We start from the raw sequence: 25,707 nt of genomic DNA on the forward strand, positions 1-25,707 counted from the left end.
AGCCCTTCTCCATGCCTGCTTCGAATTAGACTGAAGGAATGTCATGAGACTGTAAAAATGCAGCGTGCTCTCCACATTATTGCCCGACCACTAAAACCAGCCCATTTTTCTCAGGACCTGTGAATACGCAGTCTTAATTAGATCCTCGTAATGCAGCCTGGTAAGTTGAACATTTTAATACATGCACATAGTGTGTTTTAGAGGCGCTGCTGCAGCCAGACCACCCCCACGCTGAGAGGTTTCAGCGGGTTTCCTGCGGGAGCGCATTAGTTTGCTTTTTGCACCATGTTGGGCGAACAGAGAGGGAGAGGCGAGTACCCGCCGAGCTCCCCTGGGTTCGGTCTTGGACAGACTTAATGAGGACATTCAGACAGACAGGGAGCATGTCAGTCCACTTCCTCCTGGTGGACCTCGTCAATGCCCCAGGGCAGCGAGGCCACAGAGGCTTGTGGAAATGATATGAACATGGGCTGGTGCCAAATATTCCTCAAACTCAAGTCCCACACATCCTCCCCGGTGCGATTACAAGGTCAAGGTCTAGAGCTTGAGGGGCAGGGTGGCTGTTCCCACAACTTCATAGGATAACTACACAGCTGTCTTGTGCGCAGGCTGACACGGAGAGGAGCTGAAATAATTAGAGCCGATAAATCAATTTGTCAACTGATGGAAAATCATTGAGCAAAACATCCTGCTGCTTGAAAATCTCTTGAATCTGAAAATCTTTTTCTTTTACGTCCTTCTGCTACAGTGTTAGTCACATGGAAGACATTATTTATAATGTAAAATATGAGGATAATTTTTTTTAATGATTATTAATGAATTTTTACTCATTTCATAGATCAATCAAAAGCAGGCGAAGATTTGTCAGGTTGGGAAAACTACTTTCTTCTGAATTTGGTAATAATAAGGACTAATGAACCATCAAGATTCTCTGCAGGTCTTTTTCATGGCCCTGACATATCTAAATTCATCTGTTGGACAAAGCAGTCAGTCCCTGACTACCTCACGCTGGACTGTCGTGCAATGAATTCTTGAAAAATTAGGACTTTTTTCCAAAACACAAAAAGTGGCCGGCAGATGCATCACATCCAGCTGAAACCAAAATTCAGCAAAGAGTGAAACAATAAAAAGAAAAATCTGTTTTCTGTCTCCATAAGCTCCCTCCTCTCCCATTTCTCTCTGCAGAACAATGTTGGCAAGCCTGAAATTATGGTTTTTCTTTCTGGGTGCTAACAGACAACACAGGTGCCGCTGATTGTGAGCATAGCCTGAGTTAGCCTGGGGGCGAGTTACGTAATATTCATGGATTAAAACGAGTACATCATCCTTTTTACAATATAAAACAAATCTATTGACAAAGAGCAGCCTCACATCAAAGACTGGTTTCAAAGATCGGTGCCTTGAAACTGCAAAATGATTATCATTCACAAATGTTTTAAAAAAGGGTAACAATTTAGAAAGTGAAACCAAATACATCCCCGGCTATTTCACAACAATTGCCAGTACATGTGTGTTTTAACACAAAGCTGAGCATAAACACAATGAGAGTAGTAAAACTGAAATTGTATGAAGTATCCAAGTGATTATAAAGTTCTCTCTGATCACTGGTGCAGTCACAGCCAGCGCTTTGTTCTCTGTGTATAGATCAGCTCTTCAAAAACTAAGCGGGTCATTGTTAATTCTAACTCTTTGACCCAGACTGACAGCTTCGTCCAAGCATTACTAAATGTGAACATACTTTAATAAAGACACACTGTGATTGGGGGACGTCTTCTCCTACTGAGCGTGAAAACGGGGGTTGTCCGGAGGGGTGGGGGGAAGAATCGGGTCCTTCATGCTAATGTGTGATCAGACTTGCTTGATAAACGAGTGCAGTTATGAGCGACGGGGCGTGCGCACAAAGGCCTCTTTGGTGGAGGCAGGTATCCATGGACAGAAGTGGAGACAACAGCTACTCACAGGTGGGTGTATCAATAGGGCCAGTGTGTGTGGGGGGGGCAGGGATTGAGGGGGTGGGGGCGACAAAACACCCAGAGCCAAAAATTAGAGAGAAGTCTGTGCATCAATGTTTAAAAAAAAAAAAAGAAAAAGAAAAGGCCTCCAATGTCTCAACATCTCTCAGCGTCTCCACCCCTGCACCACTACTAAAAGCTCTTTAATGTTAATCACCACAGAGAGACAAGGTCCGTGCCCTTTCACCCCTCCCTTTTAACGACATCATAAGCTAGTTACCCAATCCCAGGAGGCTTGTGTAAGAGCCACCAAAATAGGTCCAGATTTTGTAACCAAATTCACCCTAAACTGCGAACTCAAGCTGCTCATTCCCACACTTTGGAGTCACCAACCAGCCGCCAATTACAGGAAGCTTCAACTTTTAGCCTGGCAACGCTCGAGTGAGCCGCTTCATCCGTCAGGGTCTTACCAGGTTAGTCAAATGGGCGAGCTGATTCCTGTGGGTATCCCTCCTCTCCACACGGTGCTCGTGGGCCTTCAGCGCCAGGATAGGTGACTCTGTGGATGTGTGCTGGAGCTAAAGGAGGACACAGACGCATCACGCGTTAGGGAGGGAGTTTAACATCCCTGTAAAGAGTTTAGAACAGAGCTGCTGTAACTATTATGATTTGATTAGGACAAAACAGACTCTGCTGACCTGCACCAGGCCGAAGAGCACGCCACTCTTTCTGTCAATATCAGAGCTAATGTTAGCATGACCCTGAGGCTTTTTGTCATTAATCAGAAGCATGTGAGAAGTCCTCCGCATGGATTCCCCTGGAAATACGCTGCACTTAGCGGGGGTGGGGGCGGGGGGGGGTTAAATAGGAGCTAAGATAGATGACCACTTATAGTCCTGCTCAACATCTGCCATCTGCTTGAAATGTCAACACAAACAACTGCACAGAATATTTTGACCACGAAATCCCAGAGCTGCATCTTGGTATGAGGGGCGCAGCATCGCTGGATGGAGGGAAGAGCTAGGACTTCAAAAAGGTGGTGGTGTGCTAAGTGTCCTGGGTGGGGCCGTGAAACTGGGGAGGAGGACGTGGGTGCGGGCCCGGCAGCAGGGAGGATCCGACCAATAATCATATATCTGACTGCGAATCAGTGTGAGAGCTTCACTGTCTGATTTTGAGCCTCGTTTGACCCCGGGAGGTGTGTGTCTGCGCACAGCTGCAGGTCACTCACTTTAAGGCGTAGGTGGTTCATGTTTTTGTCGGAGGTGCAGTTGATGGGGCCTTCTGTGGAGAACTCCAGGGGGTAAAGGAGAGGGTGACCCTGGAAGCTGAGGGGGCAGCGAAGCTCGAGCAGGGTGTGGCTGATCCGGCTGGGCCCGTTGTTCACCAGCTGGAAAATGAAAATAGGAGAGTTAAGTATGTGAAGTATTGGAAAACTTCAAGAGCAGCTTGACCGTGTTTTTCCTCTTTGCTGCAGGACAGCTGAGAAGTTGCAACTGAGTTTTCTCCAATGTTGAAACCTTCATATCTGGCATACTTCTCCAATCTACAAATAGGAGTTCGGCTCTGTTTAATGTTGCACAAGTTAAAGTGGATCTGCAGAGCCTGATAATAAATCACATGGCGTAATCTGGAGTGTATTTTCCCTTGGTTGCCTTCATTGCTGCCCTGGGAAGTGGACTTCCTTTGCTGACAGTAGATCTGCTTTTCCACCCAATCTGCTCAGCCCCGATGAGCCTGCACAGCGATGGCCAATTACCTCATAGATGTGTTCCACCGCAGGCCCAACGTCCTGCTCCACCTCGTGGTTTTTGGTCAGCTTCCAGTTGACCGGCGGGAAGAAGACCTTATCAGGTCGAGACACACTTAAAAAGGAGAAATGGCTTTGTGAGAACGTGCATTAGGACGCTAGAGACTTCAAATGAGGAAATTCAAACAGCGGACTCACCCTTGCAGAATGACATCAGCCTGAACAACCACCTCCAGCTTGTAGGGAACTATCTCACTGTGAGAATTATTCTCGTTTTTACTGACGAGACAGAGACAGGAAGGAAAAAGGGGAAAAAAAAAAAATCATTTAAGAGCAGCTGAATCAGAATCTAAATTCTAGTCCATGCGCTCTGAGCGTCTCATCTGTCCACGTCATGTTGTTGTACCTGCGGATCTGCAGGTCAAACTGAACGGTTTTGTGCGTGTCCTTCAGTCGGGGCACCGTGAAGCGCAGACCTGCCCACAGCTGCAAGCATGAAGATTGGACACATTAATCATCTTCATGTAGAAATTTAGGACTCAATCAGTAATATTTTCATTTATAAGCTAACACGTAACAGAAGAGTAAAGCAGGTAACAGACTATCAAAGACTATTAAGTGTTTCTATGAGCTGCTGAGGCTCTATTTGCTGTGCTGTTATAATCTCAGATCCATTTGTTTTCTAGAGTTTATGTGCACATTCAGCACAGAAACTGTCAACAGAGGGCTCATGCAGTTATTTATCACACTCTGAATGAGAGGGTATAATGTATGTGTCTATTCCAGGAGCGTTCTCCCCTCTCAGTAAATCTCGTGTACATTAAGTCTCTCGACTTCTTCCTTTTTATGATTCAGATCAATAACGCTGCAGTATAAGAGCTTTGGAGACAACACAAGAGCAGCTTCTACAACAACAAGTCTCTCTGTGTAGGTGACAGTCTTCTTTCGCAGATCTATTAAAAGCATGGCAGCCCATGGCTCCATCATTAAAAAGGGAGCCGAAGGGGCACAGATGGAGCCCGTACTTCCTGTCAAATTTCCTGAGATTCTCACAGTGAATCAAAGGCTGACACACAACAGCAAAGAAGCAGGAGACCATGTCATGGCGTCGCCTGCTTGCTACTTTTAAAAACAGACTTTAAATGCTGTGCCATGTACTGTGACCCTCGAAAAAAAAAAAAAAAGACAGCGGGCGTTCTTACACTGGTGCCAGACTTCATTGGATTGCCCAAATCACAGCTGAGGTATCTGGTCTGGTTCTCCGTCTCATAGCTGCAGGTCAGCTGGGTCAAGCTCTGGGAAACAAAAACAAAAAAAATCTGTCAAACAACAACACAAGAGTCCAAAGATGCATATTATCACTTGGAAGTCGTACGTTCTCATCGTGTTCGCAGTTTGCCTCACCTCATTATTACGGGCGATGCCGCTGTAGTCGGCCTCGGGGGGCAGCACCACATACAGCTCGGCTTCGTACGCCCCTCCCTCACCCTCGTTCTTGGCGTTAAACGTTAAGGTCAGAGAGTTGTCATCACCCAGGTAGACTTCCTTCCTGTCCCTGAGGACCCAACCAAAGAAACAACTGATTACTAACGGGGTCAGCTGTCAGGTTAAATGCTGTTGTGAGTGTTTGGACAAATGGGTTGTGTTAAGGTTTTTGCACTCGGCGTAAACAATGACATTCATTGTTCCTGTGTTCCTGCAGTGACGTGGGCAATAAACTGACATTGCTCTAATGAATCTAATAAACATCCAGGCTTTTCATAACATTTCTATATATACACATTTTAGAGCTGGACTACTCATCAAATAGATTAACCTCTCTAACTTTTCCTATGTGGTAATGAAGTTGTACAACAGAGCGAAGGACTGTAAAACACCTCTCTCCTTGCTCGCTCTTGCTCGCTCCACCTCTCTTCACTCCGCAGCTCAGAACAATGAGACATTCCACATGAAGGGCCACACAGACGCTTTTAATTACACCCCCCCCCTCTCATAAAGCAGAGCAGAGAGAGAGGAGAGGATTTCTCGAACTGATCCTCCCGCTAGCCTGACAGTCAACCGTGGTCTTATTCTAACTGGCATCACACTTTTTAAACCAAACAAAGGCTCAAAATTAGAAACACCGCAAAACCTTAAAGCTTCCCCCAGAGACCTTCGGTCTAACAGGTTGTGTGCTCTGGCAGTGGAATAGGAGAAACAACATTACAGGAATGGATGAATACGCTTTTTCTCCCGCCTTGAAATTCCACTAAATCACGCCCCAAATCATCAGCCCCTCTACCTACTATTAGGCTTCAATAATGTCAAGCTATTATTTTAATTGCAATAATCTTACATTCTGCAGGTCAATTTCTGCAGTTGCACTTTGATGGTGTTAGCATTAACCTTCACCCACAGCAGGTTATTCCATATGTGATGAATCAGCCATACATTTGCGGGGGGGAAATGGAAGCAGATGGTAAATAAATATAGGAATGTGAAATCAAAATGACAGAGCAGAACAGGGAGTATCAGGGTGGTTGTTATTTCTGAGAAAAATGCTAACAGATTTCTGAAATCAAAGTGTGGCAGGCAGGCCGCTCCTGTCGGCTTCACAGGCGAACACACGGATCCATTACTTCCCAAACAAACCCCTTTTCATCTCTCCAGTCTTTGTCCTTTATCTGTTTGTTGGTTGCACCTGTTGGGTCCTGTTTTCAGAGGATGGCGTTGTACCTACAACCCTTGCAGAACTAACTATGGCGATTAGCAGCCCTGCTCTGGTATGCTAAGTGAAACAAAGCGGCGGAACGACAAAAACAGCTGTATTTATACTTCAGCACTCAAGTCCAAGGTCCCATTTGAGTAGAAGAGGTGAAGAGTTCAAGCTTTGTCACCCTGTTCATAGTGCACCGTCTATTATCCATCTCATTCTTGTGTATTTCCTGAAATTCATATGTTCGGAGGTTTTTTTTTTTTTTTTTTTTTTTTAAAAGAAGACATGAGGGAACTTCATTGTCTCACCCATGGACTGCCAGCTTCAAATCGGGGACACAGATATTGTCCTCACCACAATCCAGCAGAATCTGAGCCTGAAAGACACACAGAGGCAGCAATAAAAGTTTTAATGTGGGCTGCAGACCGTGATGAGCATACAGTAGGTTCTGACCAAAAAGACACTTCCTCCACATGTGAGGAGAATTAGGCACACAAGATAAATCAGATATCTGTTTAAAGTAGACAACAGGATGTGCAGCAAGAAGTGACATGTGGGATGACTAATACATTCCACCCCTGCTGCCCGACACACACACACACACACACACACACCTGGAATGCAGTGCACATCAGGCAATTAGGAGCATGCACAATGTTATGGCTCAGAGGGACAATGACTGAGTCTGTGAGATCATGACAGACGCAGACACACTCCCCCTGGAACCAGCTGTCCAGGGCGAAACACATGCTTTCTGTTGGCGACGTAAGAGAAGAAAATGATGAACGGGATCCAACCCGGAGTCTTCACTTGGAGGACACACTCCTGCGGAGCCGAGCAGAGAGGCTGCCAGCCCTCGCCAGCGTCCCACATCACAGCGCTCCGTGGCAAACCGAGCTTTCACCACATGCTACACCACCCTGCCGACCGCAGCACTATGTGATCATATGGAAAGGGGGAAGCCTGCATCCTGAAGGAACTTTCTAAGACACAGGATATCTCTGTTGACCTGAAGAGGCACATGTGGTTGGGGAGGGGGGGGGGGGGGGGGGTTTCAGAGCATGGCAGAGGAGGGAAGAACAAGAAAGAGAAAGACTGGCGAACAAGTGGGGTGACCGCTGAACGTGTGGCAGCTGCAGGAGGGAAAGCCCCGCGGATCGCTAAATTGCATCCCACCGTGACTGACAGTGCGAGGATGCTCATGACGATGAAGATAATGAGTAGAAATGGAGACAGAGATTAAAGAGTGTCAGGGAGCCGAGCGCCTCCCCCTTGTCATTACACCATCCGGGGGTTCTCATTATGGTCACCATGGTAACCCCCATGCCAAGTTGGCCACATGTGCACGCGGGTGTGTGTGCAGGACAGGAACATGACATCTGAAGGCCCGTGGTGGTGGTTAAACTGAAACCTCGACGTTTACATGTGACACAATGAGGGCAAGCGTCATACAGTGAAATCAAAATGCTAACTTGGCGATACGAACATCCTCCATTAATCACGGTGACATTTATTTCGTCAGATGTTATTATTTTCAGAACAATGGGTGCACTGATGGCCAGTTTCAGCCATTTACTTAAAGAAGAAAAAAAACAAAACAAAACAAAAGGAGGTGTCAACAACTGGGATCCTTCCTGATTTTGGACAAATGCATCTCTACAGGATCGTGGAAAGATGGTAATTAAGAGACCATCATGATGCCGTAACTCTTCGTAGAAACATGTGGAAAGCGTTAAGTTGAGAGAGAGTGAGACGGTGTCAAGCACATCAACCATCTCTCATTTTCACTGCAGCTTGAAATGAGTAAAATCTTGGCAGAGATAATGAAATGTTACATGGCTGGCCACATATTCTCAAAGCATATGTGCAAATCAATATCGCATCGTGTGTCTGATCAAGGCTGAGACCGTGGCGTAGCAGTCAGCCTTTACTGTTTATGCACTGTTACATTCACACAGTCTAAAGTAAGATTAATGAAATATGTTGGCAGCCTGACACTGCTCCCATTCCTGTTTTACACACACATAAAGGCTGCAGTTTGCCCTCTTTGGGTCTTCGGTGGAAAAAGGGCCTTCTTCGGGTTTAAGGTTGATATTTTAGCTCAGGCTCATCTCAAGGTCTCGGTACAGCAGATGACCACATCTGTTGGAGAACCGACAGCTTTGATATGGAGGGAGGGGCATCAATGACAGGGTTCACTCCTGATCCAGCAGGGAAAACGATAGAAAGGGACAGAGAGAGAGAGAAACATGTACAAAGAGGGAGAGATAAAACTGCACAGATTGCCGTTCCCCCAAATGCTCGAAGGCAGTGGCTGTTCCAGAACTCACATATGGTGCCACAGCTGAAAGGGTGCCCACATGTTCAGCCAGCTCCGCTCGCTGCCAAGGGAATGCTGGCTAGATGCCGAAAGATTTCATCCAGATGGGCAAATAGCCCGACTGTACCCCACCCTGAAATATCTACCAGCCCTCTCTCCGTCTGCAGCTCTGGATCAACTCACCTTACATGTTACCGTTACAAGCAGCCAAGCAGGCTGAGAGCCGGTCCTGCTGGGATGGGGAAAACACTTCACCCTACATCCCTCAGTGCCTCACACTTTCATTTTGAAAACAACTTTCCAGACACTCTGGACTTCTTCCCAGCAGAGTCGTTAAGAATTTGCATTGGGGGGGGGGGGGGGACCAGACTCTTTCATCAGGAAGAGGAGTTGGGGAGTAGCTGGATAGTGATACGAACAAATGACTAAACAAGGAGGATATTGTAACCATCACCTCAGAGAGCATGAGATCTGGCAACCAAAGCATCACATGTACATTATGAGACACTGCTCCACGGGTTAGTTCACTGAGCTGGAGAAGATCACCAAGTGAAGCAGACATCTACGTACCTTCTGCTCGATCACGTTGGCGGTCTGATAGTTGAGGATGGGCCGCAGGCCGTGGGAGTCCGCTGCAGCTTTTGGATCCAGGGTGAAATTCAAGGCCACATAAATGGAGGAGAGCTTATCTCTGAAGTCCTTCTCACCCTGCAGCCAAACACAAACATTTAATTACAAGATAAATTCAAGGGAAACAGCCGGAGCCATTGATTCATTTCCTTTCAGCAGGTTTATTTTATAATGAATAATAATAGCCCAGCTCATTAATAATGAGAGAGGGGGCGTACCCTCAGGTAGATCTTTGTGTGGTTGCACACACGCTCGCCGTGGCGAACCCTCATCCTCCGCTGTAACAAGGGCTGCTGGGAGTCCAGGAACAGAGCCCTCTTTACTGCACCTTTCTGTTTGTGCTTGTGACTATCGAGCTGCACCTCCACCTGGAAATCTGGAGCACATAACGCACACACAAATGAGTATTCACGGCATGATGAATGTTCATGACCAGTGCGATGACAGCTGCAAAAAAAAAAAAAAAAAAAAAGTCCCTCATAAATACTGTGGAGCGCACACAATGTAGTCAATGTACCTCAAACATAATGGTGCAGGGAACTTTACAGAGGAAAGAGTCATTAGGGGTAATAACTCAGGGTTGATAGGGAATGTGATTGAGCACAGAGGAGGTTTGATCATTAAAAGGTGGATCACAGAGGACATTTGACACGCTGACCTCCGTTTTGTCGTTATAACCAAATCCAAAACACTTCATCACCTGACAAAGCACTTTCATCCACAGGCTGTTACAGATTTAAAACATTACAAGCGTTTCCTTACTTGTAGTAAAGTGAAAATGTGGAAAATTGGCTCACCTAGGATGCCTGGAAGGTGCTTGCCATCAGCAGATATGCAGAAACTCAGGTTGACACTGTTTTGGACAGAGAGGACGAGGACATGATGAGGGAAGCATATTCATTTATGGCAGAGACTCAGTATAAATATACTGTACACACAAGGCACCTCACTTGCCCTCTCACTTTCTCTCGTGCTCCACTTTTCTCATGTCAGCTCCGTACATGGTTCACATTACGAGGCACGGGGGCGTAATGGGAATACAATGAAAACTATGAACAAAATGCCAATTGCTTGGAGACATACTGGCATTTCTCGGCTTTTGCCAGCCAGGCTGATAAATCTGAGCCTCTCCATTTCCACTCCGCCCCCCCCCCCAAACACACACACACACACACACACACACACACAGACACACACACAAAGAAACAGCAGACATAAGAAGGGTGAAATTGGGCACGGATTCAAGTTTCAGTGCTGACCAGTCAATAGCTGTCTATATAAGCCTCTCCCATGACATCAGTCACACAGCACTGTCCAAATGTCTGCCACCACCCCCCCCCCCCCCCCCCAAAAAAAAAGAAAATGAGCCAAATAAACCCACTTGAGACCCACAGACGTGACTCCAGGGGGACAAAAAAAACTGGAAAACAAAAGCAGGAATGTGTTGAAAAAAAAAAAAAAACAGGAAAGAAGAGAAATGAACAATGAGACAGACAGACAGAGAGAATACAAGGAGGCTTTTGGGAGGAGTAGTACTAAGTTGTTTCTGCGCGGCTGTGCGGTGCGCACGCTCACCGAGTCTACGTGTCCTGATGTTTCCCAGCTGTGTTCCACCACCAAACAATATCTCATTCAAAGGAACTGCAGAAAACCCTCCAGCCCCTCCTGTCCCACACTCCCTCCCATTTATTCCCCTCCTGCTCGCTTTTCACCCCCACCAAAAAAAAAAAAAGAAAAGTCTTCCTCACCAGGCAACGTAGCGTAATCAAGACATATGTGTATACAACAGTTTCCTTTATGGATCAGGACCTGGAAGGAGGAAGATGGGGGGGGGGGGGCTGACACATGAGCACAGTGTCAACCATGTTGAACAGCGAGCAACCGTCGTCTGTTTCCTCTCTACTTTTCTGGAACTGAACACTGTGCACATTTGAAGGAAGCCAACAACGGCTAACAAAGCTGCTATTCAGCATGTTATTTCTCTGCTGCTCAACAGAAACAAGTGAGATATAAAGGCGTTTTGAAAGCAGGTCAGATAAGAGCAACGCTGAGTGCAAATTAATACCGTGACTGCATGGAAAGGACGTTTCTTATCGGAGCTTCCTGTCAAGATATAATGGATGTTTATGTAACACAGGGAGGGGGATGGGGAAGCCCATCTTTTTTTCCCAGAGGGGGTCAAATAAATGCCAACTGAGCAGCAATGAAGTGGCATCACAGGAACCAAGCTGGTGGCACTGGGCAAAGCTGAAGGCTCACCAAGAAACGGGAACGCTGGCGTTTCCACTGGTGACAATGCAGTTCTTCTCTTCGGGGTTGATCATGGTGGGGTAAATTGTCAGAGAGGCTGTTGTGTTCACTATTGGACGAGATCTGCAGGTGAAAAAAAAAAAACAAAAAACATATATATATATATATATATTTAAAATCATTTAAGCCTCAGTGGTCAGAACACATTTCTGTTTTTCATACAAATGAGAACTCACAAATCTCTCTAGTGTTAGTTAGTTATCTTACTTTAGCATAAAGACAGGAAAAAGTAGGTAGGTTTGTCCAAAGGTAGAGAAATTCTTCTAAGTTGTGTTCTTTTAAATCTTTAGAGATGACCAGAACTTTTCCAATCTTTATGCTAAGATAACTGTCTAAAAAGCAAAGGAGGAAATGTCAACTACTCTTTTACTAGAAATGATTCTTCGAGACAAAGACACGACTAGAACATCGTACCTATAGAGAAGTGCTTTATTCACTCCAAAGGCACCAACAATGAGATCTGAGGAAACAAGGGAAGATAGTTAGAAAAAAAAGTGGAAAAGTTAATGGTGGTCATCTTATACGTGTAGCTGCTCTCACCTGGGTATCCGTTCATGTCCAGGTCCTTATCACCTCTGAGGGCAAATCCAAAGCTGGCAGGGATCGTCCCAGCAGCCCACTGGCCAGCGATCACCTGAGACGGCTTCTCCCTGAGACCTTCTGAATACCCGTTGTAGATGTAGACCAGCCCCTGCCGATCCTCCCCTCCAAACGGACAGCTGACAGCCACATCTGCCAAAGAGCAAATGGGCAGGAAATTATATTTAGTTTAAAATGCCTTTTTTTTTTTTTTTTCGCCCCCTCAATGCCTTGAATGTTGACGTTTAGTGGAGAGTAGGAGAGTAATCATTTTTCAAAATCAGGTCAAATTGTAGCCGAGTGAAAAAGGCAAAGGGCAACATTGCAAATAGCTCTTATTGTAATGACAATTATTTTATTTCAGTTTCATTTTTGCCCCCTCTTCTTTAGTTGCATGGTTATCCTTAATCCATAATATTAATTTCTATTAAACGGTCTTTAATAGAAAACAAGTATTACTACTTTTAGTTTTACTTTCAAGAGGTTAAAGAGTACAAGCTAATGCATCATAATTTCAGAAACTTCATACTATAATCCCGATGCTTACCATTAAATCCATCCTGGTTCAGATCTCCCAGTGGTGCGATGGTGCTGCCAAATCTCCCAAATGCCTCAGTGCCTGTGAGATGAGGCAGGCGTAGCTCCAGGTTCAGGGGCCCACGCTGCAGGTAAACATAAACGCGTCCCATCTCTTCCAGGCGGCCATCTGAGCCGCGAACCATGAACATGGGAGCTCCCACCAGCAGGTCGGCCATCCTGAACAGACGAGAGAGGAAGATCAAACGAGTTCAGACACAATGGCGCCTGAGAATCCGGCTGTAGTGAGCTGCCGGTGCCGTCCAATCTAGATTCTGTTGGATAATTTTTGAAGGAAGACAGAAAGGATGAGAAAAACAGACTCAACAGGGAACACTCACCCATCGCTGTTGATGTCAGTTGTCGCCACAGCATATCCAAAATATGATCCCATCTAGAAACAAAGAAGGGTTTCTATAATTGTCATGATATATTAACATCATAAACCTTTGGAATTATACAAGACAGGCACTCTGCTGCAATTTTCAGACTTGCTTTCTGCATTGCTTCGACATAAAGGGGCGCTTGAGGGGAACATGACGGCCTGATGGGTTTTACAGGTTAGGCCCAGATGGGCGCTGCGTCTATTCCAGCTGTCACAATTTCAGAATTGTCTGTCATGAACCTCACCGTAAAAAACACAGACGCTGCAGGAGCTGAGCAAATTGCCAGAGCGTAAACAATTCACAGGCAATTTTATTTATTCAGCTGAGTCAATCATCGCTGTTAAAACAAGCCCGGCGCTTTTCTACTCCCAGCCCCATCTAAAGAAATTGCCACTGCGCTAAAGCTTTACAGCAAACCACGGAAGAGACCAAAGTCTATTAAAGAGTGGCGCAAAGGAAATAATTTTTTTTTGTTTAAACGGACACAACAAATTAAGAGCTCTCTGGAGGAAGCAGGCAGTGAAAATGCAAGGGAAGTGGAGCATGAAGGAGCTTTGAGCAGAGAGCGAAGATGGGAGCTCTCGGACTCACCTGCTCGCCCGTGTAGTTAATCATGGTCTTCAGATCTGTACCGTTCAGAATAGACACCTGCAGCACAGCAGCAACATATGGTGAACTGATTTTTTTTTTTATATGTTCTAATATAAGCAAAGACTCTAGTATGGAATTCATTGCAAAAATAATTCCTGCTGCGACAATAACACCCAAAATATTTTTTTTAAAAACTTTATTTTCCTGACTCAGACCCAAGTCTAAAGCCAAGATTTCTCAGTCCAACAGGAGAGAAATGAAAGCCAAGATGAGAGTGATGATTAAGCTCTCTTACCGATCCATAAAGCATGAGACCTTTCGGGACACCGGCCACAAAATCTAATAGGTGCACAGAGAGATGAAGCATAAAGATTTAGGAGGGAACATACACAGGTCAAGACCAGCATGACAATAAGGGAATTCCAGTATTGATTTCCAGCTCAATAATAATGTAAAATTCTGTAGGTGACTTCGGTTTATGTTCATTTAAGATGCAATATTTGTTATACAACTTTGTCCTAACTGAAGACGGGTGTGGTCTTACCTTCTACCTGATCACCACTGAAATCCCCAACAGCTACGGAGTAGCCTGTAGATGCACAGCAGGACAGGAATCACGCTCAGCTTGCATGAGAAACAAACAAAGGAACATTTACTCTTAAAAGTTTCAGTCAGCCTCTGTTACCTTGGTAGCTGTCATCATGTTGGGCCTGGACTTGTTTGGTCTGGATCTGGCCCTCCACAGACTGCATGAAATAGCCTGGGTAGTACGCTTTGATGATTTCCTCCTTGGCAGCAGAGATCACCTGGCCTAAAGTAAGAGCAAGGGGGGGATACATTATGAACTTTTAATGGACAGGTTTGGGCTTCCTGTTGTCCATGTGGTTGGTTGCTGTGTCCTACATACCTTGCCAGAAGTAGCTGCCCGGCCCTCCCAATACCACTTTGCCATCCTGAAAGAAGAACCCAGCAATTTATTACTGCAAAAGGAGACGGTGTCTTTGATTTACTGACTGTAAATCAGAAACATAGCTTTTACCGTGGTGAAGTCGGCGCTGAAGCCTCCCTGACAGTATCCCTGACCAATGGCCTCGCTGATCTCTGAAATAGATAATGCATCATGGCATCATGAATCCGTCATGGGATCAACGTCGGCGTCAGATTTCTCGGGGCAGGAGGGGGTGATGCTTACCTGTGCGGCAGGGAGCGTACTCCACAAATTTGGTGAAATTATGTACTGAGAGGTAGCAGGTTCCCGTAGCATCAGAATGAGGAGTTTCTTTTTCAGTCCGCCAGGAGTAGAGAGGGGCGCAGGCCTAGGACGAACAGAGGTGGAGAAAGATGGAGGATTGGTGGGGAGAAAAGGGGAGAGGTGGGAGGGGATGTGGTGATGAATGGGGTGAACTTTTAGGTGGGAGATGTTTTTCCAGTTGCAAAAACACCCTGGTGAACTCAGGAGGACACCCAGGCTGAGGTCAGTGGTGCATCTGGAGCGGGATAACCATGCAACTAGACCCAGGTCACAACCCTGTACTATCAGACAAACAACAGGCGAAGTGGGGGGGGGGCAGCTAGACATTTCTGTACAGACGTGTAAACTGAACCTGATTGACAACAAAATGGGCAATAATCTGGGACACAAACTGCCAAAAAGGAAACACACATATCTTTCCCCCGCTTGATATGTCCGACTGAGACGTCTCCTCAACTAGAACGCCTCTTGGAGCCGTGTGGGCAGGCTTCAATGAAAGTCCCGACCATAACAGGGGAGAGCGGCGGTGGCGTGGAGCAAAGCTGAAACTCTAGTCTTTCCCCCTTCCCAACCCCCAGATTCATCCCCGAGAAGGTCGCCTTACCAGGATTGTGTCGCCGTGGGAACGCACGGTGGCGCCGAACCATTGGTGGGACTTGAAATCGACCTGGTGTTCTGTGTTGTTGAGTGAAAAACTTCGATCCCCTGGGAGAGAAAGCAGTACAAGAAAATGACAGTGAGTGATAGCACCGTGATAAAAACATGCACTCTGCCTTCCCCTCCCTCCTAGACAACATCTGGACCGCAGGCTCAAAGACTGCTCTTAGATTTCTCAGGCAAGGAGACTGAAAAATCTGAAGAGAACCGTATTTGCCGAAACATCTAGCGTTAAGGAGACAGTCGTTCCCTTAGCTTGGGCTGGTTTTTCGGACTGGCCAAGCTTAACCTCGCTGACCTCTCACTGTGGTTGACCACCTGGTCACTAAAACCGATCTCCCTCTTCAACGTTTTGACAGCAGCAGGTGACATGACAGATGGCCCGGGGAGTCAGGTTTAAACACAACTTCATTGGAAGACAGATGTTACGTAGACGTGCCGCAGCGGGGATTGAAATCCAGACAAATGCAAATTGATTTGGCAGTGGGGAGGCGACTCACCACGGATACTGCGGATGGAGCTGGCATTTCAGTATACGAGCAAGGTCAAGAGCAGCACAGGCAGTTCTGAAAAACCACCCCACCAAAACCTTTCCCGGTCCTCAGTCTCGCTTCCCCTCCGGACTTCGTTAAAACAGCAGACTTGTTGTTTTAGAGTGGGACAGCATCTCTTGGAGACCGAGGATTGATAGTGCAGCAGATCGTGACCCACATGAATGTGAAGAAAGCAGGCTGCATGTCAGGCCTCCCTATTGCTGCGCCTTTCTGCCTCTGGTCTTTCTTCCCAGCCAACTAGGCAGCCTGGAGCTCGGGGTGAAGGCCCGCTCCGAGTCTTTGTGGAAACAGCTAAGGGGGCCGGGGTCCAAGGAAAACATATGTGATCTGGCCCGGGTTTCCTCATAGCAACCTCCCAGTAATCTCTGTTTAGACACACACTTCTTCCTCTCCTCTTCACTGTTTTCATTTTCAGTATTATCTCCATATTCCTATTCATTTTTCTTACACTGTCTCACCCATGTGTCGAGCAGTAGGCGAAGAGATTAATAACTCAACTGCAGTTCTGCATAATCTCCATATCTGAACTTTCCCGCTGAAGTTATTCATTGTGGTCCGACAGCTTCCACCCCCCACATTAAGGAGTCTGTGTGTGAAAAGAAGCACTACACAGGCAATAACATGACCAGCACTTCAAGCTGCTCCATATAAGCTTGTTTCTTTAAGTAATCTGCTTGAGCAGCATGCTACTTTTTCTTAAAGCATACACCTTCCCAATGTTTTCCTAATTCAGGGGTCTTTGTTTGGGTAAGGCCGGTGCAAAGCTGCCAGGGGAAGGCAGAGGCTGAAGGAGACTGAGATCAACTGTGTTAGCTCGAGTCCTCAGTGCAAATTCTGCACCGTTATCACTTATCTTGTCACATAAAAGAGAGCAATTGCATTTAATAATCAAGAAACTTAAAAAAAAAAAAAAAGACTTCTCACGTGGCAGCATTAGCTCTGTGTTACTTTAATCGGTGATGAAAAGTTCAGCTTGTTGTCTGAGAGGTGAATGACGGCAGCCGGCTGGAGTCATGTGAAATGCTCTCTGATGAAAATGGAGGGAAACTCCAAGACGGATCCCAAGAACATGTCATCTGACCGAAGCCCCCCCTGGGGAGGCCGGTTAGCGCCGCGTGCTGGTGTGACACAGTGCCCGGCCCGGTTTCCCGTGGGACCGGCAGATGAGTGTGGGGGTGTGGAGTGCATCCATAGACTTAACCCTCGCCTTTGAACTGTGTGTGCGAGGACGGCCATTAGTGGGGTTAGAGCCTCTCATTGTGAGTGTGTGTGTGTATTATTGTGTGTGTCAGTTGGGTTAGAAGACAAATGGCCAAATTCACTCATCACATCAGCTGCCCCTGTGGGAGTACAGCCAGCAGGAGAACGGGGGTTGGGGGGGGGGGGGGGGGGGGGCTGAGCAGAGGAACAGGGCTCTGGTTTCTCCTTCCCCTTTCCCTCACTGGCCTTCTTACCCTCTCCCCCTTCCTCACTTCCTGTATCTGCCCCACTCACTGCTGCCCTCACAGCCCTCCTCTGCTTGTCTCAGATCCATTGTCAGGCTCTTATCTCAATGGAAGAGGAAGTGGATGGGAGGGGGGTCACTGGCCACTTTGACCCAATTAGTTAGGCTAATTAAGAGGGTCTGTGGCCAGGGGGTCAGAGCTCAAACACACCAAGAGACAGCAAGGCAGCTATGACAACGCTTTGTTTTAAGCTCTAGTGGATGTTCTCCTCAGTTCAGGCATTCATAGTGGAGAGGAAAAAAAAAAAAAACAAAAATAAAACTGCTGCCATCATCACCATCACTGAATACGTCACTCCAGCGTTTAATATCAGGACTGGCAAAGAAAAGAGTCGTAGCTACAATAAAAGAGTTGCAGCAGTAAATGTCATCCCTGGAACAGCTGTTTGGCACGGGAACTATGAACTGAGCGTTACTCTACACTTTGTGGCGGTTGTGTCGTGATCCAGATGCCAGAACCGGCTCTGGCACTCTAATCAGCTCCTTCAAAGCAAGACCCCTTAAAAATATAAGAAAAACTAAAAAAATTAAGGACGCTCTCTGATGATCCAGGGGGCCAACATTCACCAAGAGGCCTCGCCGCTTGCACATGACATCACTCCCTGCGGCCTGCGGCCAGCACTCTGGGACATTCAACACATTTTGTATTTTGCAATGACAGAATATTGCAAAACCAACAGAGAAAATGATGCCAAACAGTGTCCACTGAAAGAATGTTGTTAAATCATCTTTGAAGAACACCATGCAATATTTCTCCCAACTGAGGAATGTAAGTTGAACCCATAATGAAGTTTAAAAGCACCATGGTAACTAGACATGTGATTCACCCTGTTTGTGTTTGTTTTCAAGCTATGTTCAATTTCAAAGTGTCCACACAATCTTACTGGGTGTCTGTCCTCACTTTGCCATGACTCAATTGTTCAAAACAGACTGTGCTGTCAACACACTGAAATATGAATCCATTCATTAGACAACCTCACGCACTTCCTTACATGCTCCTAACCTACTTTACTGAAATCTGACTCACCTGGATCAAACTGACAACCCTAACCCCCATCAAGGCCAGAAGCATCTGCCTCACCCATCACACAAAAAGGACATTTCTTTGTCTGACCTATTTGTTTATTGGTGGCTTATCTCGCTACAGTTCCTGGGGGGCAAGGCAGCACAAACACGACCTGGAGGAAGGAAGGCGCATCCTTCAAAAACCTCTTCAACACCCCATTATCCTTTTCTCGCCCAAAGACAGGACACAAACAGGAAGAGGGGAACGTCTCCAGTCCAGGAACTGCTGTAGCCGACCACAGTTCAGTGAAGGGGAACGCGCTGACGTGAGCCGGGCCTGCTGCTGATGACAGCAAGGAAACGCTCCGACGGCTCCAGAAGTGCAGAGTGGCAGCAGAACTCTGGCGTTTTTAGTGTCATCCTCAGTTTCCTTTTGAACAACCAGCTCATAAGACTAAGACCGAGGCAGTCCATTAGATTGCACAATTTAAATTTAGTCCCAGCTAAGTTATAGAAGAATAAAATAAGACCTGGCAGCTGGATTAGAAAGATCGATGTTACAGCCTCAGATTTACTCACTAAAGCTCGAGTGCAGAAAGAGACCTTGGTTGAAGTGCCGAGCACTAGATCTCTTCGGTAAGTGCAATGACAACAGCTTAATGAAGTGTGTCACATGAGTGCACGATTTGTCTGGGTGTCAAACACAAGGCTTACCTTCTGGGTCGAACTGGATGGTGTGACAGTCCGATTGGCTGAGGCCCCAGGGGCAGTAGAATACGGCTCCTCCCTGTTTGACATTGACCTGCGCCGTGTCGGCCTTGGGAGCGCCGATCACCACGCTTGCACTGCAGAAACGGAAGGCAGAGAGCATTTAGATGAAATGTTGCAAGTTTAACAAACCTACAATACAGCAGAAAGTCCTCATTAAACCATTGCTCAGGTTTTTAACACCCACACTGGTTTTAATTAAAAAAAGCATTCCAGACCTCCCACTTGACAGCTTTAAACATGATGCGGTGTTCACATTTTACCGCTTAAGCATGTTGTATTCTGACTCAGAAGAAAAACATTTTAACAGGCTGCAGCTTCATTTTACATAATCCCATACAACGAGGCGATACTGCTTCTGTGACGTGTGATTGTGATTTTCACACACACACCGCTCTCACATGGTCATATGTGCGTCCCTGTAGGGCATATTCAATGGGGAAACAAGAAGGCAGACAGGCTAAGTGGAGTCACACTTGTGTTTCTACAGCTGTCACACTTAAACATCCACGTCCTTGGAGCCGTGCTGTACAGCGACAGGAACGGAGGCACCTCAGCAGGCCGAGAGAATCGACGAGGTTACAGGTGCATCCGAGGCTGAGGACATGGATGACGTGCCACATGAGATGAAAAAGAAGAAGAAGAAAAAAAAAATAGACGGAGTGGTGATACATTACTGTTGAAAGTCTGGTTTTGCTAAGTTGGCAAAGGAGATAATGTGCCTTAAGTGGATGGTTTAGCCATTATCTCATTGCGGACCCACTTGACCTGACAAGTCTCTCACATTGATGTGGGTAAAGGAGGCATGGGACCATTATGACCAGACAGCGTCTCTGGGGCTCAAAACAGGAAAGGCACACCCTTTCCTGCCAGAGATCTTCCAATAGTGCATGACGGTTTACATTTTGGCTAAACTTAGCATCCTGCTCCCCCTCAGGGGTAACAACTCAGAGGGGTGCAGGACCAGATGAGGACAAAAAGAGCCAGCGTGAGTCGAACAGCAGTGCATTATTCCAAGGCCTTGCAATCCACAGTAATTAATCTCACTGAACGTATTTATTACCTCGGATGGCAAGATGTTATGAGATGTCTCATGGAAACAAATCTAACAGAAGTAGGCCAGGGCGTTTTGGTGGTCAGTGAGAAGCTTTCACGTCATTTCAGAGTCTATGGTTTTGAAAACTGTGGGAAAACAAAAGGAAGGCCACGGAGCAGAAGGTACAGGTCTAATATTACACCATTACTGTGGGCGCAACGCCTCAGAGGAGATACAGCACGATGCCAGGTCCAAATGTGGAGCAGAAACACTGGGCTTGTGTTGGAGGAGAGAAAAAGAAACAAACCAGTCTGACTCGGAGAGCAAGAAACAGCGTCCCCCTCCCCCCTTTTTCTTATTCCTGACCTCATATCCAGACGCAGTAATATCCCAGCAGAGCAGCAGAGCTCCACCTGTACAATAATCTAAATGGCAGAGGCTTCCTGCTCAGAGTTACTCAGATAAGGAGATGATTTTATTCATATATATGTATGTGTATATATGTATAAAAAAAAGAATATATGTATAAAGCAGCAGACAAAGCTCGACTCTAAAAAAAATATGGTGTTCATGTACAAGTCAGCATGCACCATCACTTTCAAACCATGCAAATATATTTGAAGAAAATTAATTTCAGGCAACCTCTCCTGCAGGGCAAGGCTGAAAGAAATCTGAGCATACGGAGAATTCAGCTCATGCTTCTATGGTTAAAGCTTTAAAAAAAAAATAAAAAATAGTCCAAGGGTGAGCACATGTGTGCAATAAACGACACCACTGGAGGGCCATGTACACAACAGGCCTGGGGAAATTGGAAACCACAGCATCTTTTGTTGAATCAGATTTGAACAGAGTCCAGCCGGAGTCAGCTGTGGCAGCTTTTCAAACGGGGAGGAAAAAAAAAATAGAGGAAATAACAAAACAAGCAGATCATGCTTTAATCAGCAAGTTGGCAGTTGGAGCAAGTTTTCACTACCTTATGGAGATACATGCAGATGTGCAGACACACAATCATGCACAAGCACGCACAAGCACCGGTTGATACAGATCTGAAATTGCAGAAAATGTGGGAGAATTAGCATTTAATGGGTCTTTATCTGGCGAGGATCAGTTCTAGTTCTAGCCGGCATCTCCCCACCCCTTCTCCTTATCTGCTAACTGTGCACTGAAAAGGTAGAGCTTTCATATCATTAGCATTTAATGAAGCTTTAGCTGCAGTCAGTTGAGTGCCGCATAACAAATTCCTTAGTTAAAAAAGGAAGGGGGGGGGGCTCTAAGGGCAGGTATGCAAATTTCTATAATTAGGAGGAGGCGAGAAAGCCTCAGCTGTTGAGCTGAAGGACAGACATGCTGATGGGGTTCGTCTTCAGACCACAGTGAATAATGGGAGTCAGGACAAAGGAGCGAATGCACCGCCATCACAGCTTTGACTGGGACCACAGGAGGCGACGGGAAGGCAGCTCAGTACGACAGCAGCAAGAAGTCACTCCTGATACTCACTGCAGGAGAATTTAAACCCCTCTTCACTTGGCCATTTGTCAGTATTCATGTTGCTATGGACACATGCATTTTACATTAGAGGGACTTGAGCAATGTCCCCTCTGAGGGGGAGTGGGCGTATAAGAAGCATTCGCGACCTCACCACGTCGACACCACCAGCAGCCACTAATGACCTCCATCCACATCCAGGCTGACAATTAAGCACTAATTAAGCACAATAAGTGTTTTGGGCCGCAACCGAGGAATGTGTAAACAGTCGCCTCAGTGCCGAGGCCCAAACATCCAGAAGGACGGAGCACCCAAAAAAAAAATAATTAAAAATTAAAGGTCTCACCACAATATAATCAGCAGATAACCTTTGGGGGGTTTATGGGTAATGCAAAGATGCAGGAACATGCTGATATGACACCATCTTGACGGCTAATGCGCTTTATGATGAGGTCAGCGGGGAAATTCCTCTGTTGCCCCCTCTCCCGTTGAGTGCAAACACACCCCCAACCCCCATTCCACATTTAATTGTCCTCTTTCCAGCTGCAAAGGCTGATGTCACTTGAACACTATTATAACTGCTTTCAGTGAGAAAGGAAAGGAGAGTTGCATTCACATTTGTTGAGCATGCCAGAGCCGGCTACAGTCCCCATCTGCAGTCATAAACACAGCTCGATAAACAATGTGGTACAGACCTCAGCAACACCTGAATGGGACGTGCACATTGGCCCATGGAGTTTAAAGTGAACTATCAACACATGCTTAAATACTGGAGTGGTTCCATATCAGTAAAAGAACCGACCTGATCTGAGCCAGAGGCAGCTCTTGACCTTCACTGCTCTCATTTCTGCAGAAGACAAACGAAGCATGCCAAAAACGCAGCGAAATAGATCTCCTCCTCTGTGAGTCTGAGAGATTACGTTGCCAACAAAAATCAAATGGCTCCTGGATCGACTGGAGTGGAAATATGGAGCTGGACATGTTCAAGAAATTAATGAATACTTGATGCTTTCGGATGATGATGTCATCCTACAGCAGCGATACTGACTTTTCAAAGTCTGCGTGGGCACTTAGGGTGAGATCAGTTGAATGACAGAAGTGAAAGGTACCAGCAGTATTTGATGACTTTTTCTAGACCACATGGAGCCACACAAATAGTCCCACGTCCTCTCAGAGCCAAGGCCAGACAGAAGCTGTTTGATTCCTTAAGGCTGCCATATGGACAACTGTCTGCTCACACACACCACATACACACATGTTCTCAGTGCTGCTATCCAGGAGCATGAAGATGATGAGAGTAGCAGTGCCTGCTGAGATGGCGTGTGCTGACTACAGAGAGTCTACTGTGCTGAGCCGCAGCCACGTTATTTATTTATTTATTTTGTCCGATGGTACTGTGTATCGCAGGACCAAATGAAGGATCTGTATGTTTCTCTGCAGCAAGTTACATCTTTTATAAACGCTGACAGGTTCAGAGATATTTTACGTGTTGACGGTTTGGCCTTTCAAGGAAATGATCTCACTATGACAAGTTATTTCTTCTGTGTTGTCAATGTTGAACATCCAACTCGAAACGGTTGTTTAGACTTGTTGATGTTATGCAGGTCAGGAGTTACTAGTCGGGTAACTGAATTAGCAAGTTGACACCAATTTGATTTTAGAAATTACTGTTTTTAGTTCAAGCAAAAAGCAACACTCTGTAAGTGTACACAGCCCTTCTGGGTACATTTCAAACAGTTAATATGTGAAAACCAGCCGTTGCTTTGTCAAAACCACCAACTACCTCATTTCACTATGAAGAGCATTTCACATGCTGCCAGTGAAAAAAAAAAAAAAGTAAACATCTTCCTCCTGCTGTAAAATAACTTGTGGTCCAGAACATGCACTTTCCCGTGCCAAACTGCTGCACATCACCGCCGCCCCCTCCCCCCCCCCGCTCCCTTTCACACTCTAACTGCCCTAAAAATCCTCCTGCAGGGAGTTTAACTGCTGGTGGTTCACACCTCTCCACAATGCCCACGTCGGGGGGTCCAGTCCTCTCACCTCAGGATAGGGAGGCTGTTGTATTAAATGTGGTGACAGAGGGTGTGTGTGTGTGTGTGTGTGGGGGGGGGGGGAGCAGCTGCTGAAACACTTTGTCTCTGCACCCCCCCCCCAGTGACACCCACACATGCATGCAAGTAAACACTCACATTCATAGAAAGCAATGGGCAGAGGTTACTTCTCATTTCCATCTCAACTATAAGTACTGGTGCTAATTTGAATTTCAGCCAGTTCAATGTCTTGGTATTGAGTTGCATGATGGCGTCATTTGCTTATTGCTATATAAAGGACAGCCGTTATCAAATAACTAGTGAAGTGAGTCATTTCGTGACCTGGGGTTAAAACAAACCAGACCTACTGGCAGTAGGAGATTAAATCTAGAAAAGTATGAGTCAGGACGACCCTGACCAACAGCCAACTCCATTCCAAAGCAGACATGACGTCCTGGGGGCATTCCCAACTCAGTGCTGCAGACGTGACTGCGGGGTCCACAGGCCCTTTAAACACATCGTCACCAGCCAGACTGACATCTTTTTCCACTGAAACACACACCAGCTCATTATTTAAAACCTCTTTCACCGGCAGACCGGTAAAAGCTAGACAGGCGCTTTATGATTGCAACGTAGCCATGCTAAGTATATCCTGACAGACCTTTACAGGAGCGGACACAAAGAAACAAAGAAGGGAAAAAAGAAGCTTTTTCAATAAATTGAGAAAGTATTGAGTCACACTTAGAAGCTACTCTGAGTGAAAACAGTCAACATCTTCTGCTGTCAGACAAAGAGCCCCATTGTCTGCACACAACTACAAGAACATAGATGGAGAAATGTTTGGCAGTCCAAATATACAAGCAGCACTCCTGCAGCTCCGACACTTAGCGGTTTAATTTGGAAACAAGTCCCTTAAAAAGGACGCCACTGAAAACAATAACAGAAGTGAGACTGATCATATATGGTGGTGGACCTTGGTGTCGACACCAGAGAAAACATTGCTGCTTTAGTGACCAAACAAGACCCCCAGTCCAATGTCAATATTAGTTCAGCTCCAGCCCCGTTTGAGAGGAGAGTGACCTACATGGACCGGTTGACCTCGGCGTGAGCTTGTCATGGTCAAACCATCTGTGAGCTAATTCACATCACCGGCATGTCGGTCTCCCAAGCACGTGCACGGACTGGAGATATGTATAACCATCTCAATTATTTCACATGGACCCAATTCTTTATTGGCGCACAATTTCATTCAATGCTGCTCGAAAAAAGTCCAAACGGGTTTAAAATGTGTCCTCACAGGTCCAATGTCATCGCTGCCTTCACCGTTTGACAGGCATCAGAAGCCGTCTCATCCGTTCATACACTCCAGACCAGGCCTGTTATTATTTACAGCCCCTGACCTTTAGCCCTGTCTATCTAAGTATGATCCACTCCCTTATCCCTCCCAGGCACTGGAGAAAGTCAAAGAGGAGTCCGTCCCTGCTGCCTGACTGGAAACTGTGTTGGCCCTCAGAGTGTGTGTGTGTGTGTGTGTGTGTGTGAGAGAGAGATGATTGACATACAAACTGCAAGGAGTTCATCTTTTCTCAACATGGAACAACATACACACACTCGAGGGGGCCGT

General features: G+C 46.2%; 1 protein-coding gene across 1 annotated transcript in view; it reads right to left on the bottom strand.

Moving 5' to 3' along the window:
- itga5 (integrin, alpha 5 (fibronectin receptor, alpha polypeptide)) overlaps window positions 1–25,707 on the bottom strand; it is a 32,441-nt gene that overhangs the window by 4,092 nt on the left and 2,642 nt on the right. The window contains exons 2-26 of the mRNA XM_029506660.1: window positions 19,476–19,606; window positions 15,646–15,746; window positions 14,982–15,105; window positions 14,829–14,890; window positions 14,697–14,742; window positions 14,475–14,600; window positions 14,334–14,378; window positions 14,085–14,128; window positions 13,790–13,846; window positions 13,154–13,206; window positions 12,784–12,992; window positions 12,198–12,389; window positions 12,072–12,117; window positions 11,607–11,720; window positions 10,145–10,200; window positions 9,566–9,723; window positions 9,288–9,425; window positions 6,706–6,773; window positions 5,107–5,257; window positions 4,905–4,997; window positions 4,109–4,188; window positions 3,901–3,981; window positions 3,712–3,817; window positions 3,184–3,342; window positions 2,423–2,530 (exon numbers count right to left, since the gene is read on the bottom strand). Of these exons, the coding sequence (XP_029362520.1) occupies window positions 2,423–2,530; window positions 3,184–3,342; window positions 3,712–3,817; window positions 3,901–3,981; window positions 4,109–4,188; window positions 4,905–4,997; window positions 5,107–5,257; window positions 6,706–6,773; window positions 9,288–9,425; window positions 9,566–9,723; window positions 10,145–10,200; window positions 11,607–11,720; window positions 12,072–12,117; window positions 12,198–12,389; window positions 12,784–12,992; window positions 13,154–13,206; window positions 13,790–13,846; window positions 14,085–14,128; window positions 14,334–14,378; window positions 14,475–14,600; window positions 14,697–14,742; window positions 14,829–14,890; window positions 14,982–15,105; window positions 15,646–15,746; window positions 19,476–19,606 (2,548 nt within the window). The remainder of the gene's footprint in view (window positions 1–2,422; window positions 2,531–3,183; window positions 3,343–3,711; window positions 3,818–3,900; window positions 3,982–4,108; window positions 4,189–4,904; window positions 4,998–5,106; window positions 5,258–6,705; window positions 6,774–9,287; window positions 9,426–9,565; window positions 9,724–10,144; window positions 10,201–11,606; window positions 11,721–12,071; window positions 12,118–12,197; window positions 12,390–12,783; window positions 12,993–13,153; window positions 13,207–13,789; window positions 13,847–14,084; window positions 14,129–14,333; window positions 14,379–14,474; window positions 14,601–14,696; window positions 14,743–14,828; window positions 14,891–14,981; window positions 15,106–15,645; window positions 15,747–19,475; window positions 19,607–25,707) is intronic.

The sequence above is a fragment of the Echeneis naucrates genome, chromosome 7 (assembly GCF_900963305.1).
Source record: "Echeneis naucrates chromosome 7, fEcheNa1.1, whole genome shotgun sequence".
Classification (NCBI taxonomy): Eukaryota; Metazoa; Chordata; class Actinopteri; order Carangiformes; family Echeneidae; genus Echeneis; species Echeneis naucrates.